Source organism: Plecotus auritus (assembly GCF_963455305.1).
Source record: "Plecotus auritus genome assembly, chromosome: 7".
Lineage (NCBI taxonomy): Eukaryota > Metazoa > Chordata > Mammalia > Chiroptera > Vespertilionidae > Plecotus > Plecotus auritus.
In genome coordinates, this window is record NC_137774.1 from 139,293,143 (window position 1) to 139,310,326 (window position 17,184).

The 17,184-nt window shown below is 42.0% G+C and overlaps 1 protein-coding gene across 6 annotated transcripts in view; it reads right to left on the minus strand.

The window, feature by feature from the left end:
- The window catches only part of MCCC2 (methylcrotonyl-CoA carboxylase subunit 2), a 216,416-nt gene that overhangs the window by 159,258 nt on the left and 39,974 nt on the right, over positions 1–17,184 (minus strand). For 4 of the 6 annotated variants that reach the window (XR_013961185.1, XM_080679781.1, XM_080679780.1 and 1 more), the window contains 5 exons: positions 11,257–11,333; positions 7,210–7,276; positions 5,035–5,191; positions 3,601–3,715; positions 872–957 (listed from right to left, as the gene is read on the minus strand). Coding sequence is in view for 5 of the 6 variants with exons in the window: in XM_080679781.1 (XP_080535907.1) it covers positions 872–957; positions 3,601–3,715; positions 5,035–5,191; positions 7,210–7,276; positions 11,257–11,333 (502 nt within the window). In the remaining variant the exon portion in view is untranslated. The remainder of the gene's footprint in view (positions 1–871; positions 958–3,600; positions 3,716–5,034; positions 5,192–7,209; positions 7,277–11,256; positions 11,334–17,184) is intronic. The other 2 variants (XM_080679783.1, XM_080679784.1) reach the window with 1 other exon arrangement.

The window sequence follows — 17,184 nt, forward strand, 5'->3', positions numbered from 1 at the left end:
AGTGCCTGCCACAAAAGATACGTTCACATGATTGAAATGGATTCTAACTTCTCTCCCTCCTCTCCAGTAAATGGCATAAATCATAGCATAACCCAATTTTAAAAGACAAAAATAGTTATTTTCTTTTTTCCCATCTACCCAAGGGATGAAATGAACCCATGAAGCTTATTCTTCAGAATGCAAAACATTAAAGTTGTCCAAAAAAAGAGATCTGAAAGTGCATGCCATCAAGTCCCCAGCAGGGACAGGCGGATAATTTATTACCTTATTAAGTGGTATAAGAGACAAGCAGAGCCAAGAGCTGCATAGGTATATGAGGTAATTACTCGGTGTTGACACGTGAACCCTGTCTGTGACTAATCACCTTCTGAATGCACAAGCACACTTGTTAACAAGTGCCAAAGAGTGTTTGGCCAATCCATGCTTAAAATGGGGTAAAAACAAAATAATCCTAGAGAGGTGATGACAGGAATCCACGGATCTTAGCAATAACTATAACAGAACTAATTCTTGCAAGTTACACAGGCAGGATTACAATTCTTAACATCCTTGCCCCAGCATGGCCCACCTCTGGCTGCAGTGCCCTTCCAGGCCCCAGACACCTCAAAGACAAATGGGATAAAGGAAGAGAGTTAAAGGGTGGCAGAATCAGACCGATGGTGATGGAGCCACAGCCTGGCCTGGGAGAAGGGGCTGTGTTTCAGCAGCAGGCATTCCTATTATGGAGACAACAGTACAAAACTGGGTCCCCAACATTATTTTTTGTTTCTCACAGAGGCTGGACCATCCTGACTGCCCAGATCTCTGTGAAGCTGTTGCCCTGATGGCCAACATGCACCCAGTAAGGAATTAGTAATTCTCAGGCTCCCACCTTGCACTGGAATAGTAAGGGTTTCCTTCCTCTTCAAACCTCTTAATGATGGGCTCTTTTAAAGCGGCTTCCTCAGCACTGGAGAACTGAAAGAAGAGGGCAAGGAATAAGTCCACTGCAGTGGAACACTCAGAGCGCCTCAAGAAAAAAGGGGCAAGAGATGTCATGGATGACACAACCAACCTCTATCTGCACAGGGAGATATAGATGGTAAGTGATGCTTTCACATACACAGTCTCATGACTATCAAACTAGTGCACCATTACATGGGCTGTGTGATGTAAGGTCAAAACCAAGGGCACCCCGTATTCCAGCACAGTACAATGGTGATGTGAATTCTTCAATATACTAAAAGGACTACATTACATTTAGCAGCTTTTGTTTAAGAAGGTAGAGAAGCAGGGGGGTTCTTTTAAAATAGCCAAAATTTTAAACATTTTAAGGCTTAATGGGATAAAGTATCAACCACAACTTGAATAACCTCTATAGTTTCCCAGATATCCCAGAGCTATTCTTCCTTAATTAAAAATTTAATGGCTTGCCCATCAGTATTGCCAGAAACAAGGATAATTCAGATGTAAAAATCTTTATGCAAGTCAATTTTGAAACCTTGAAAAGTATTTTCAACTTTAAAAAATTTCACACAAAAACAAATGACTTATTTCAAATAAATCCAACCATTTTTTTACATATTTTCATAGTTTAATATCATTTGGACATACAGAATTCAGCGAGAGAGAACCACTAAATCATGTACTTTCATTTATTAAAAGATGAATTAATATATCTGTATATCAAATTAATTAAAGGACAACTATTTAAAGCAGATCACCATGCTGGGCTGGAGTTTAGGACTTATCTTCAAAATACCAGGTAGAATTTCATACTTCCCCCGCCGCTATTACCCTTACACACACACACAGCTTTCCTTTTGCTTAGACACTAGACAATACTAAAGTGAATCGGAAACCTTAGTTTTGGTCTTCAGAGTTCCTTGGGGATATGGGATATTGTCAGGGAGACAGGAACCACCCTCTGGCTTTTTATTATCCCACTAGAGGCCTGGTGCACAAAATTCGTGCACGGGTGTGTGTACGGGTGTGTGTGTGTGTGTCCCTCAGCTCAGCCTGCACACTCTCCAATCTGGGACCCCTCGAGGGATGTCTGACTGCCCATTTAGGCCCGATCCCACTGGGCAGTCCAGACATCCCTCTCACAATCCAGGACTGCTGGCTCCCAACTGCTCACCTGCCAACCCCTAACTCAGCCATGGGCAAACTACGGCCCGCGGGCCGGATCCGGCCCGTTCGGCTGTTCTATCCGGCCCGCGGAGCCGAAAGAGCGGAGGGTTCTCTTGCTCTCCCCTCCGCTCCTTTACTTTGAATTTATATTAGTTCACACAAACACTCCATCCATGCTTTTGTTCCAGCCCTCCAGTCCAGTTTAAGAACCCATTGTGGCCCTCGAGTCAAAAAGTTTGCCCACCCCTGCCCTAACTGCTTCTGCCTGCCAGCCTGATCACCCCCTAACCACTCCCTTGCCAGCCTGATCAACACCTAACTGCTCCCCTGCCAGCCTGATTGCCCCTAACTGCCCTCCCCTGCTGGCCTGGTTGCCCCCAACTGCCCTCCCCTGCAGGCCTGGTCCCCCCGAACTGACCTCCCCAGTAGGCCTGGGTCCCCCACAACTGCCCTCCCCTGCAGGCCTGATCACCCACATCTGCCTTCCCATGCTGGCCTGGTCTCCCCCAACTGCCCTCCTCTGCTGGCCCAGTCACCCCTAACTGCCCTCCTCTGCTGGCCCAGTCACCCCTAACTGCCCTCCCCTGCTGGCCATCTTGTGGTGACCATCTTGTGTCCACATGGGGGCAGCCATCTTTGACCACATGGGGGCAGCCATCTTGTGTGTTGGAGTGATGGTCAATTTGCATATTACTCTTTTATTAGATAGGATTCCACGAACTAGATGGTTGACCAGACAGATGCTTCCTAAATGGTAGGACTAAGAGCCTTTGGAGACAGGGCCTCCTTCGTATTATCCCTATTATGAAAACAGTGCACCTAGCAATTTCAGGAACGTGAATTCATTTTCAAGGCTTGGTGCTTATACAAAATATCTAAAAGCTATAATTTCAGAAGCCTCTCTAACAGAGAAATGAACAAAGGAATTCATTTTAAAAGCAGCCACTTGCTGACATGCCTTTCAAGCTTCCAGTGCCCTTTCCGTTTTACTTCACTTACACTTTCCCAGTATAATAATGTTAATCAATTCTCATTACATGACTGAGCCCTCCCACTCAAGGAATCCTTCACAACAAGCTAAAAGTGAAATAGAAAAAACAAAATTCTGCTGCTTTAGGTCATAAAATCAAAGACGTAAACCAGATTTATTTAAAGCTCACTAACTGCGAATGAGTGAGAATCAAACATCTTTGTGCCACAGGCACTCGCAGGCAGCTTCCTGGAGTGCTTTGCTGGGATTCTGAAAGACTCTGTACGAGACCACAGAAAGGTACCTCAAATGAAATGGTGCAAAAAAGAGAGAGAATATAAGTCTAAATTCCTCAAACAACTTCCAGGTCAGTGTCTTCTAAACAGCCAGGATCTTCACATTGGACCCCTGACCCCCGAACACAGAGGGATTCTGGTTGCACTGCTCTGGGCAGCAGGGTGTTCCCTGGTGAGAGCCACACTCAGAGACAGAAGACAGGAGAAATGGCACTTACTTACCTGTTTCCCTTCCCTCGCTCTCTGGTCCTTTGCTATTGTCGCCAACACGTTGGCTGCCTGCTCTCCTCCCATCACTGAGACACGAGCATTTGGCCAAATGTAAAGAAATCTTGGGCTATGCAGGGGAGAAAAGAATGATCAAATTAATTGACTCTACAACACAGAAATTGTCAGAGGTCCATGTGTACCTTTTAAACTAGTGGTTCTTCATTCAAGCTGAATTAAAATCACCTGGGAATTTTAAAAATACTAAGGCCTGGAACCCACCATACACTAATCTCCAGAGGTGAGGCCTGAAAATGGAATTTTTATGTTCTCTAGGTGAATCTGATGTCTGTTTTGATACACTATATATTTACATTTCATGAAAATACCCTATATAATAAAAGGGTAATATGCAAATTGACCCCCCAAAATGGAACAACCAAAACGACCGGATGCTATGACGTGCACTGACCACCAGGAGGCAGACACTCAATGCAGGAGCTTCCCCCTGGTGGTCAGTGCGCTTCCACAGGGGGAGCGCCACTCAGCCAGAAGCCGGCTCATGGCTGACCAGCACAGCAGCGACGGCAGGAGCCTCTCCCACCTCTGTGGCAGCGCTAAGGATGTCCAACTAACAACTTAGGCCCGCTCCCCAGAGGTGTTAGTCAGACATCCCCCGAGGACTTCCGGGTTGCCAGAGGGATGTCTGACTGCCAGCTTAGGCCCAATCAGGATCAGGGATTAAGCCATCAGTTGGACATCCCCTGAGGGGTCCCGGACTGCGAGAGCGCATAGGCCGGGCTGAGGCCCCCCCCCCCCCCCCCCAGTACACGAATTTTCGTGCACCAGGCCTCTAGTATTGGATATAAAAGTTTTCAAAATAGCCTCTTATTATCATGGTCATGTCCTTATTTTCAGTCTAGATATGGGTTACTTGTGCTGTCTTACTTTATCTTTAAGTTTTACCAGGGAATTAGCAAGTTTGTTAACCTTTCAAACAAAGCAACTTGGGCTTTCCTGATTCTTCTGTCTTATGTTTGTTCTTTATTATGTCCTGTCTTCTATTTTTCTTGTGTTCAAAATGCTGTTCTTTTTTGAACTTTTTGAGCTAGCTACTTGGCTCATTGATTTTTCAGCCTTACTTCTTTTCCATGATATATATTTATGTCTACACACCTTTTTCAAAGCAAGACTTTGGCTACATCACACTAGTTACAACATGCGAATTTTTATTACCAGCCATTTCAAAATATTTCCTGATTCCCATTGTGGATTTCTTCCCAAAAGTACCTTTAGCATTAAGTTTCATTTTTTCCCTCCAGATGATACAAATTATGGTATTAATTACTTGAGATTTCTGAATGCCATTCTATATTTCAAACATACCCGATCATTTATAATTATACATGAAGTATGAGTCTTTCAGAGAAAATCATGACAATCACCTACCTGTATGCTCTGCCACACATCCCATAGTTTCCAGCCCCGTAGGATCCCCCAATGATGACAGTTATCTTAGGCACTTTGGCACAGGCTACGGCAGTCACCATCTTGGCGCCGTCCTTGGCTATTCCTTCAGCTTCATAGTCTTTACCAACCATAAATCCTGAGAGAAAGAACAGAAAGAACGCCTCTGGGTGACGGGATTAATGCACAGAAGTTAATCTCACCAAAGCATTGGAAGGACATCTTGTCAAATTGTATTTTACTATAGGCCTCATCCTAACAAAATACTTACATGTGAAATGTGCTCCCAAAGAAGTTTGCTTTAAAAGCTAAAATAAAATGTTCCCTAATCACTTTTTAAATTTTCTTAAAATGGTTCATCTGGATGTACACAGAAATCTTCAAACAAGGTAAGGATGCAATTTATCTTTTAAGAAATTATCTCAGAACAGTAGCCTGGTGATGAGAGAATGTGAAATGGCAAACTAAGGAAAAGGTACTGTGGCAAGGCGAACTGTGAGGGCTGTGGTGTCCACTGACCTGGTTTAAAAATAGAGTGTTCCTTCTGCAGTGCTGCTTAAACTTTGATGAAACAAACATTAATGTTTCACAGAGATGCTAAGTGTACCTGTCAGTGACTCAACAGCAAGGGAAGAGAATTTTTCATTATAATTATGGGCTCCTTCTACTTCTTCAAGCTCCCATCACTGTTGAACCTGGTCTGCAGCTGCCCTGGGCCTGCAGGCTTTGGGCTACTTTCTCTTCACCTAATAAACACCAAGTCAGGCTTCACGTGTCCCTCTCCCCACCTGCAGACTCACAGCCGACTTGATTGTCACTGTTCTTGCTTTGCAAATCTCCAGCATCAAATCATCTAATTCAGTTCAACCAGTTTTGTGGAGCACCTGTCCTTGCTATGGAAAAGGTAGTGACAGGACATCCCTAGTCTCACCAGGCACCAGCTGCTTCCTCCAGCAACCCCTCTGAGCTGGGCCCTCAGAACAGCTCAAAACTCCTTTATCTACCTTATCTTGACTCCTGTAATGTTCCCACAATATCTACCTCATTATCTACCCCTCTTTAAGCTCTCACCACCCCCACACCCAACTGCCCCTCTAGTTCCTGTAGATGATTTTGTCTTAAAAAAAAAAAAAAAAGATAGAAGCCATCTCACTTGGCTTTCTCCATTCTTTGTCCCATCCAAAAAAAACAACATAATCATACTCCAATTCTCCCTTTACTCTCACCTCTGTAGAAGAAATCAAAGTTACTCACAGATTGTCCATGAGTCCTCTTTTCTATTCAGGGTAGTCTTATCTATTCCCATAGCTTTAAATACCATCGCCATATTCTGATGCTACCTACATTTTCACTTCCAACTAACATATCCCTTCTGTGCTCAAGATTTGTCAACTGTCTACTATATGTCTCCAAATGGATGCCACACAGGTCCCTCAAATGCAATGTTGCAAAACCAAACTCAACCTCTGCTCTCTGTGAGTCATGAATCACTGTAGAAACAAGGCCCTGCCCTGGTGAAGCTACTTTATCTCTGCCCATTTTATGAGGTTTGCCACACAGGGCCCTCAGGCTTCCATTTAGATGTGACTCCTCTAAAAACTCATCTAGCCAAGTATCTTAAAGTTAACATGAAGATGCTTTAGCACCAGTAATATTTAAAGCCCTCCTGTCAAGAGCCAAACTTCTTCTTCTCATGAAGGTTTGCCTGATCCCAAATAAGAGGCTCTCCTCCCTTTAAACCTGAGATAACCATAGATGACTTAGAAGACTGGGGGAAATAAGAAGTTTTCAGCTAACCTACATTTCTGAATGTCTCCTATATGTCAGATACAAAAAAGTATATATGGGAGAATCATGGAATTCTAGGAAAAGAACTCTAGAGCCATAAGAGACATTAAAAATCATTTCGTACACCACGTTAAGATCATCTAGGGAACATGAAATCCAGAGAGTTCACATTGATCAAACCATTCTTTGGAATAAAAATTCAAATCCCGGCGATATAATGTACAGCACAGGAAATACAGTCAAAATATTGCAATAGCTATGTACGGTGAAGATGGTTACTAGACTTATTGTGGTGGTCACTTCTTAAGCTATACTGGACAGTGCAGCTCTAGATTAAGTGCAACCAAACCGAATACACTATTTTCTTACCAGTAATGTTTTGCAGGAACAGCAGAGGGATTTTCCTTTGGCAGCATAACTGGATGAAGTGAGCCCCCTAGAAGCAAATAAGATGAAAATCTTTGCAAAGGAGGGTTAACAAATCTATAATCACCATGCATCTACAAATGCCACACTTGGATCAGAGAAAAGAAAGAATACCCTCTGCCTGGCTCGTCTGACCTTATGGTAACAGTAACAATAATACTACAGTGCAGACCCATTATCAATGGGACATGTGACTGTGGTTTATACTGCACTTGTTTTCTAGTCACCTGTGTGATCATAGGCACACGCTATAGGACAACTGCTGTGTCAGGGATGAAGTCAATCACTAACATTCCAAACAGCAAGTGAAAACTAACAGAAAAAAAAAAAGCATTGCTTGTCAATGAGAATTTCTGAGCCTAATTTTAAAAAGATAGAATAGCCTGGCCGGTGTTGCTCAGTGGTTGAGCATCAGCCTATGAACTAAGAGGTCATGGTTTGATGAACAAGTTGTGGGCAGGATCCCTAGTACAGAGACTGCAGGAGGCAGCCGATCAATGATTCTCTCTCATCATTGATGTTTCTATTTCTATCGCTCTCTCCCTCTCCCTCTCCCTTTCCCTTCCTCTCTGAAATTAAAATTTTTTTAAATAAAAAAGATAGACTAAAATTCTTTGGGGAAATCTATGATGATATTTATGTTTTGATGATCATGTGAAATGTTTTTATGCACCATGATTATAGTAAAATACACCTTTCTTACCAATATACCCCAAATAAATGGGATTTTAGATGAGTGTTAGAGACCTTCTAACTCTGAATTTAGGAAATTGTCTAATGACTCAAAAATATAACTACCTTCTAAAGATTATGTAAGTAAGGACACCTTATAAACCATTTCCTTTCTATTTTCTCTCCATTCACAGATCCCTTTAACTCTGCTGGAAATGCCTTGGCAAGTACAAAATCGCAAAGCAACTGCTCAACCTCCAATACAAGAATGAGACCTTTGGGGCTTACTTCTATAAACAAAATGTCAGATTGAGGTTAAATGTAACTCCTCCCATGTTTATTTGTGTCAAGCCACCAACTAAAACTAGGTAGAAGTGTGCTGGCCTCAGCCTGACATTTTCTCTATGGAAATTAATGTTTTATATATTCATTAAAAGTCATCAGTTCTGGAATATTTGATATTTTAGGAAATACTACATATACTATTAAATGAAAACAAGCAATACCTCTATATACAGTAAGTCCTCACTTAACAGTGGCATAGGTTCTGCAACTTGAAATGGAATGACACATAACAAGACCAATTTTACTATAGGATAATTGATATAAACAAGAGATCAGTTCCCATAGCATCTCATCAATGCTATAATGAAATTACGGTTTTTGAGGACCTACTGTATGTAGCCACATCAATTTTAGTTTAAAAAGGGGGTAGAGGCATATGGATTGTTCTGAGTGAAGGGTAATTGTAGCTCAACAGAAGCTCCTGTCCCTCCCTGTAACTACCTAGAACGTGAACTGGGACCTTGACCCAACTATATGGCAGGGCAAATTTCTATTTACTAAACATCTGCTCTTCTTCTCATCCTGCAATGACCCATTAAAGGCCTCAAGGTGCATTACTGCATCCCTCGCTCAGGATGTCTTATATACCTAGATCCCCCTTTCTATCTCTGCACCTCTCCTGCATGTGTGATCTGACTCTCATATATATGGGGTTCCCATACATACATATGTATTAAATTTGGTTATTTTTCTCTTGCTAAAAAAAAGGGGGAGGTAGAAAAAACTAAGGAATCATAATAAAATGTTACTCAAGGTTATTTCTGGTATGAGTGCAGGTGGTTTTTATTTTCCTTATTTTTACTTGCCTGTTTTTGTCTTATAATTACAGTGGGGGGAACAATAATGAACAATAGAATATAGAAATTGACTTGACCGGTAAAACATTCCACCAAAGATAAATCCTTCCTCAATTAGGATCTGAAAGAGCATAACTGCCTGTTACCTGCATCAATATGAGACCAATCACCTTGCTATTTCCTCTAGCATTCAAAGAAAGCAAGGCCAGACATTTTTTTCTTAAGAAAACATTTTATCAAATAAGTATATTAATTACATTTACTCAAGTTTAGATAAATCTGAGATAATGATTTATGAAATTAAATACTAAGCCCAAAGACATTCATGAGTTCCTTTAAAACCAGAGCTTCAGTAACAAGACCCGCTACCTTCCCATCTCCAAAGAGTGAAAACAGTATCAAGTTAAACTGATGAAGGGATAGAACAGAATAAACAGATCATGTCTCAGAACCACCTGGAAAGTAGCTTTGAATTCCTCACATGCATTTAAGCACCAGAAAGTGAAATACTTTCTAGACAAGTATTCCCACATTCTTAGAATATGTACACGTCATCCATAGCAGCTGTAATTCAAGTTTCTTATAAGAACTTAACTAAAATTTTTTTTTAACTTTTAACAGTGCCCAAGATAGTTCATCATGTTCATGTAAACCTCCAAAAAACTGGTTCAAACCCTAACACACACATACACATGCATGCTCATATGCACACGCAGTTTCTGGTTAAATATTTTACAGCTTTTATTTAATAAATTTTCATGCATTGCTTGATCTTGAATGTTCATTATGTTTAAAACAGAAAATCTTCAAAGAGGCAAGAGCATACAATAGAGTCAAGACAGTCTCTTCATAAATGGTGCTGGGACAATTGGACAGATAGATGCAAAAAAATGAAACTAGACCACCAACTTACACCATACACAAAAATAAACTCAAAATGGATAAAGGACTTAAATGTAAGATGGGAAACCATCAAAATCTTAGAAGAAGCCATAGGCAGCAAAATATCAGACATATGTTGTAGCAATATCTTTACCGATACATAGCTCCTAGGGCAATGGAAACTAAGGAGAAAATAAACAAATGGGACTACATCAAAATGAAAAGCTTCTGCACAGCAAAAAAAAAAACCATCAACAAAACAACAAGAAAGCCCACTGCATTGGAGAACATATTTGCCAGTATTACATTTGGTAAGAGTTTAATCTCCAAAATTTATAGTGAACTCATACAACTTAACAAAAAGAAGATAAACAATCAAATCAAAAAATGGCCAAAGGACCTGGACACTTTTCAAAAGTGGACATACAGAAGGCCAAGAGATATATGAAAAAATGTTCAAAGTCACTAATCATACAAGCGATGCAAATCAAAACAATGAGATACCATCTCACACCTGTCAGAATGACTATCATCAACAAATCAACAAACGACAAGTGCTGGCGAGGATGTGGAGAAAAAAGAACCTTCATGCACTGCTGGTGGGAATGCAGATTGGTGCAGCCACTGTGGAGAACAGTATGGAGTTTCCTCAAAAAATTAAACATAGAACTCCCATTTGACCCAGTAATCCCACTTCTAGGAATATATCCCAAGAAATCAGAAACACCAATCAGAAAGAATATATACACCCCTATGTTCATAGCAGCCCAATTTACAATAGCTAAGATTTGGAAACAGCCTAATTGCCCATCAGCAGATGAGTGGATTAGAAAACTGTGGTACATCTACACAATGGAATACTATGCTGCTTTAAAAAAGAAGGAACTCTTACCATTTGCAACAGCACGGATGGAACTGGAGAGCATGCTAAGCGAAATAAGCCAGGCGGAGAAAGATAAATATCACATGATCTCATTCATTTGTGGGATATAATGAATAACATAAACTGATTAACCAGAATAGATTCAGAGACATAGAAGAATCAAACAGATCGTTGAGCCTCAGAAGGGGGGGTGGTAAGAGATCAACCAAAGGACTTGTATGTATGCATATAAGCATAATCAAAAGACACAGACAGTAGGGGGGTGAGGGCCTATGCTGGGGGGTGGGCGGGAGCAGGCTGGGAGAGGTCAACAGGGGGAAAAAGGAGACATATGTAATACTCTCAACAATAAAGAATTTAAATTAAAATAAATAAAATAGAAAATCTTGAAACATGTGTAACAGTACTTGCCTTTTTTGCAGATTCAGAAAAGAGAACTCCATTATTCCCAATGATGCCAATTGGGTATCCAAATATTCTAGCAAATCCTCAAAAGAAAATGGAAATAGAGTTATGTACTTCAGAGGGCTTTTAATTCATAACAAACAGACATATTGAACATCCTTTAATTTCAAATCAAAGTGCAAAATGTACAGATTTTGTCTATGGTATACACCAGCTCATTTCACATTTTATTTCTAAGGCACTGGTATCTGGATTTTTTGCTTTCTTGAAAGGGGTGTGTCACATGTAAAGGGGTGTACCACCAGTCTGACTGCTTAGTTTGATTAGATTGTGACATATTACATCTGAGTGCTGACTGTGTACCAAATTTGAAGGATATTCTGAAATAGAATAATCAAAGATACAGAGTCCTTTAAAGGTCAATGTTCAAAACGGCGGGCCAGTTTCAGGTAACTAGCTTGCCTGAAAATGCCTGTGGTAATGACAGGCCCTTGAAATAAAGGGGAACCCTAGCAGGTTTGGCTCAGTGGATAGAGCACGAGCATGCAGACTGAAGTGTCCTAGGTTCGATACTGGTCAAGGCTACATGCCCGGTTACAGGATCAATCCCCAGTGGGGGTTGTGCAGGGGGCAGCCAATCAATGATTCTCTCTCATCAATGTTTCTATCTCTCTCCCTCTCCCTTCCTCTCTAGAGTCGATGGAAATAGGAAGGAAGGGACGGAGGGAGGAAAGAAGGGAGAAAGGAAGGGGATACACTCAGCAAAGACAAATAAAAAAAATAAAAAAAACCAGGAACACTGTCAAGCCTGGTGATAACCAAGTTTAAAGTAAGAAATCTAGATAAGCTTAGAAGAAAAATGCATCACTCCACTTTCATTTTCTCAGTTTGCATCTTTTTCTTTCTCCTTTCCATAAGTTTTGTTTATATTTCTTAAAGGAGAAGAAAAGAAGGGAAACATGATTTGGTGAGGTACACACTTTAGATGACTTCAGGAGGTTAATTATTTTGTGAACCTGAAGACCTTGACTAGAGAGACCTTCCAAGAGTAATTATCAACAAGCCTACTTATGACTATATATAGATGTCAAATACCTGGAACCCAAGAGTCAATAGCTGTGCTGGTTGAAGTGGGTCAAAGGTAGCATGCTACCAAAGTTTTTAGAACCTGGCTCTGTCTTCAAGCTCAAGGAGGACAGGTTGCCATTAAGACACCCGGTATGTGATGCCTGACACAAAGCAGGTGCTCAAAAATTAATGGATAAGACTGTTCTGCTGTCTACTGATAAGCAGAACACTAAATTTTTAAAATTCTATTTTTGTTCTTTACTCTGACCTTTGATTTATTTTTAATTATGTTTATTTAATGTGATAAAAATGAAACACTGATCAATGGTCAACTAGATTTCTCTTTGTCTTTCAGGCCTAAAATCCTAGCCATACCCTCACTTGCATTGCCACTTAGAATCAATGCAGAGGGGTGAACTTCCCAAACAGCCCAGCAATCTACTTTGAGTCCTGCCCCACCCACAAAAAGGCTGGGAACTTCGCTCATCTCTCAGCAGTAAGGTGCTACCCCTGAAGATATCCTGCCCTCTTCACTATTTAGACTTTTAACCCGTCCTCAGCCCTTCTCCAGGCACAGGACTAGTGAGTGGGGCACATGCCCCACTATAATAGGGACACTCATAAAGGAAGCACCTTCACCAGCTTCCTACGGGCCAAACAGGAAAGTAAAATATCCAAGGAACTACTAGGGCCAGCAAATGGCAAGTGCAGAGGCAGGAAGAAACCCTTAAGAGCTGCCTGGGACACCTAATCCTTAGAAAAATCTGTTCTTTGTCTCCTCACTCCCTCCCCCGAAATGGCCCTCACCTTCTCATGTTCCCTCCTATTCTCCCTCTCACCTCTCATGATTCCCAACTCTTCTCCTCCTCACTTCCCTCCCCATCCCCCAACCTTACTTGAAGTCCAGTACAGTCAAGAAGAGATGGAGGAAACTAGATATATCCCTAGTATTATAGGGGACAAAGGTGCCACTAGTTTTTTAGCAAGTACAGGCCAAATACATAAAAAGAGATGATGAGGACAGCCCATCCATCTTGAGAAAGAAGCAGAAACAGTTTGAACTTATTTTAAACTGCCCCACAATGAGGGTTACATCCTGAACTATTAAGTGATAAATCCTGTCTATATATCAAACAAAAGCTCTTAAACACCTAAATACAAAAATATAAATTCCACTCCCAGTGTGAACCCTTCTCTTGCTCATAAATCAGATCAAGAGAAAGTGTGGTGACTTACTCTTAAGCTTCAATGTATATTTGCAAATTGGATTTTTTACAGCTGGTTGTTTATTCCACTCTGAAATGTTGTCTTCAGACTAACTGCTACATTTTTGGGCTTTTATCAGACAAAAAAAAAAAAAATGCCCACATTTCTTTTGCCATTTGTCCAAGGTAATTATGGGTCTAGCATCTATGTTTCAAATACTTTTCTCCAAAGGCCTATAAACTTAACACTTCAGGTGAATGAATTAACTTCTATAAATATCCTTGTTTTGTTTTTTTCAGATTTGATATTCTGTCCTCTATTCTGGATCTAGTATTTGCATAAATCAACATAAGACCTACACAGAGGCCGTGAGGTTTAACTCAGTCTGCATCCTCCCGGGAAGTTTAAACATTATATGCAATTTCCCAGTTGAATTAGAGACTAAATAATATAAAAGATTGTGCTGAGCCCAGCCAGTGTGGCTCAGTTGGTTGAGCATTCTCTCATGTACCAAGAGGTTGTTAGTTCAATTCCTCATCAGGGCACATGCCCAGATCACAGGCTCAACCCCCAGTGGGGGGCGTGTAGGAGGTGGTTGATGGATGTTTCTCTCTCTCATTGATGTTTCTATCTCTCTCTTCCTCTCCCTTCCTCTCTCTAAAAAATCTATAAAAACATATTTTTTAAAAAGACAGTGCTGAAATTTTCAAAATAGTTATCAAGAGAAACAAAAAGAACTACAAATATTTCTGCTAATTTGACAAGAAATTTTTTTAAAATATATTTTATTGATTTTTTTACAGAAAGGAAGGGAGAGGGGTAGAGAGTCAGAAACATCGATGAGAGACTAGAGGGCAGTATGAAGCGGTGAAAGGTCACGTTATGTAAGCACCGGTGACTGGCGGGCAGGCCTCCAGCAGTGGAGGTAGCGTTGAACCGAAAAGTCGGAAATTCAAGGAGGAGAGAAACCAAGATGGCGGCATAGGTAAACACCTAAACTGCTGCCTCGCACAACAATTTCAAAACTACAACTAAAAGACAGAACGGACACCATCCAGAACCACAGGAAAGCTGGCTGAGTGAAAATTCTACAACTAGAAGGAAAGAGAATAGCTCACAGAGAATTGGAGGTACGGCAAAGGGGCTTTGTGCGCGCAGAGAGGAAGGGCGGCTGAGAGCCTGGCTGACTTTCTCTGGCGGAAGGGGGAAGGAAGCCTCCGACCGCACTGAACCCCAGTTCCGGGCGAACCCCTGGGGACCCACGCTCTTACGGGGGGAGTCTGGACTCTCGGGCAGAGACTCAAGCTGGGAAAGGCAGAAGTCTGAAGGCGCACGCGGGCCAGTGCGCACAAAGGCTGCGGAGGTTGCCACAGGCTTTCCCTAGTGGAAGGGAGTCAGAGGATCCTGACTCCACTGAGCCCCAGTTCTGACTGCAGTGAACCCCAGTTCCAGGCGAGCCCCTGGGGACCCACGCTCTTGTGGGGGGAGTCTGGACTCTCAGGCGGAGACTCGGGAGCCGGGGAAGGCGGAGGACTGAAAGTGCGCACGCGCGGGCGCGCCAATGTGCACAAAGGCTGCGGAGGTTGCCACAGGCTTTCCCTAGTGGAAGGGAGTCAGAGGCTCCTGACGGCACTGAGCCCCAGTTCTGACTGCAGTGAACCCCAGTTCCAGGCGAGCCCCTGGGGACCCAAGCTCTTGTGGGGGGAGTCTGGACTCTCAGGCGGAGACTCGGGCTGGGGAAGGCGGAGGACTGAAAGCGCACATGCGCGCAAGGGCAAGGCTGACAGGAAGCCAAGACTGAGACTCCACCCCATCCAAGCTGAGCACAGAGGCTATTGCAATTTAGCAAGTCTAATCCTATAAGGCTGTCTCCAGCACCGAACTTCTCCCAGCATAGACACAGCTGATCCTTACAGCCAACTGGCCCGGAGGTCAATTCTTCCCAGTGATACCAACAACAATAAAGACTTAATTACAACAAGGCTGTACACACAGTCCACAAAGGGGTGCACCAAGAGTGTCCACCTCAGGTTAACTGGGGAAGCAGACCCACTGGGCCATATTGGAAACCTAGCACAAATATCTACCTTACCAACTCAGGGAATCAATGAAAATGCGGGGTCAAAGAATCAGATCACAAACGAAAGAAATGGAGGAAAACAAATGACTGGATATAGAATTCAAAACCACGGTTATAAGACTTTTTAAGAATATCCTAGAAAAGGCCGAAAAATATAACGAGACCCTCGAAGATATGAAAAAGGACCAACTAGAAATTAAACATACACTGACTGAAATAAAAAATATTATACAGAGACCCAGAAACAGAATAGAGGAACACAAGAATCAAGTCAAAGAATTGAAATACAAAGAAGCAAAAAACACTCAACCGAAAAAGCAAAAAGCAAAAAAGAAAATCCAAAAAGTTGAAGATAATGTAAGAAGACTCTGGGACAACTTCAAGCGTACCAACATCAGAATTATGGGGGTGCCAGAAGAAGAGAGAGAGCAAGATACTGAAAACCTATTTGAAGAAATAATCACCGAAAACTTCCCCCACCTGGTGAAAGAAATAGACTTACAAGTCCAGGAAGCCCACAGAACCCCAATCAAAAGGAATCCAAAGAGGACCACACCAAGACACATCATAATTAAAATGCCAAGAGCAAAAGACAAAGAGAGAATATTAAAAGCAGCAAGAGAAAAACAGTTAATTACCTACAAGGGAGCACCCATACGACTGTCAGCTGACTTCTCAACAGAAACTATGCAGGCCAGACGGGAGTGGCAAGAAATTTTCAATGTGATGAATAGCAAGAACCTACAACCAAGATTACTCTACCCAGCAAAGCTATCATTCAGAATTGAAGGGCAGATAAAGAGCTTCACAGATAAGAAAAAGCTGAAGGAGTTCATCACCACCAAACCAGTATTATATGAAATGCTGAAAGGTATTCTTAAAGAAGAGGAAGAAGAAAAAAGTAAAGAGAAAAATTATGAACAACAAATACATATCTATCAACAAGCGAACCTAAAAATCAAGTTAATTAAAAACCTGAGGAACAGAATAATCTGGTGAATATAATAGAATCAGGGGCATAGATAGGGAGTGGACTGATAATTCTCAGGGGGAAAGGGGTATGGGGGGTTCATGAAGAGAATGGACAAAAATCATACACCTATGGATGAGGACAGTGGGGGGTAGGTAAGGGCAGAAGGTGGGGTGGGAAATGGGTGGAGGGGAGCTATGGGGGGAAAAAGGAGAAATAATTGTAATAATCTGAATAAAGATTTATTAAAAAAAAAAAAAAAAAAAGAAAAGAAACATCGATGAGAGAGAAACATCGATCAGCTACCTCCTGCACACACCCCCCCTCCACCAGGGATGTGCCTGCAACCAAGGAATATACCCTTGACCGGAATCGAACCTGGGACCCTTCAGTCCACAGGCCGACGCTCTATCCACTGAGCCAAACCAGTCAGGGCAAGAAATTTTTTAAAAAATTTATCTTAGCCGAAACCGGTTTGGCTCAGTGGATAGAGCGTCGGCCTGCGGACTGCAGGGTCCCAGGTTCGATTCCGGTCAAGGGCATGTACCTGGGTTGCGGGCACATCCCCAGTGGGGGGCGTGCAGGAGGCAGCTGATCGATGTCTCTCTCT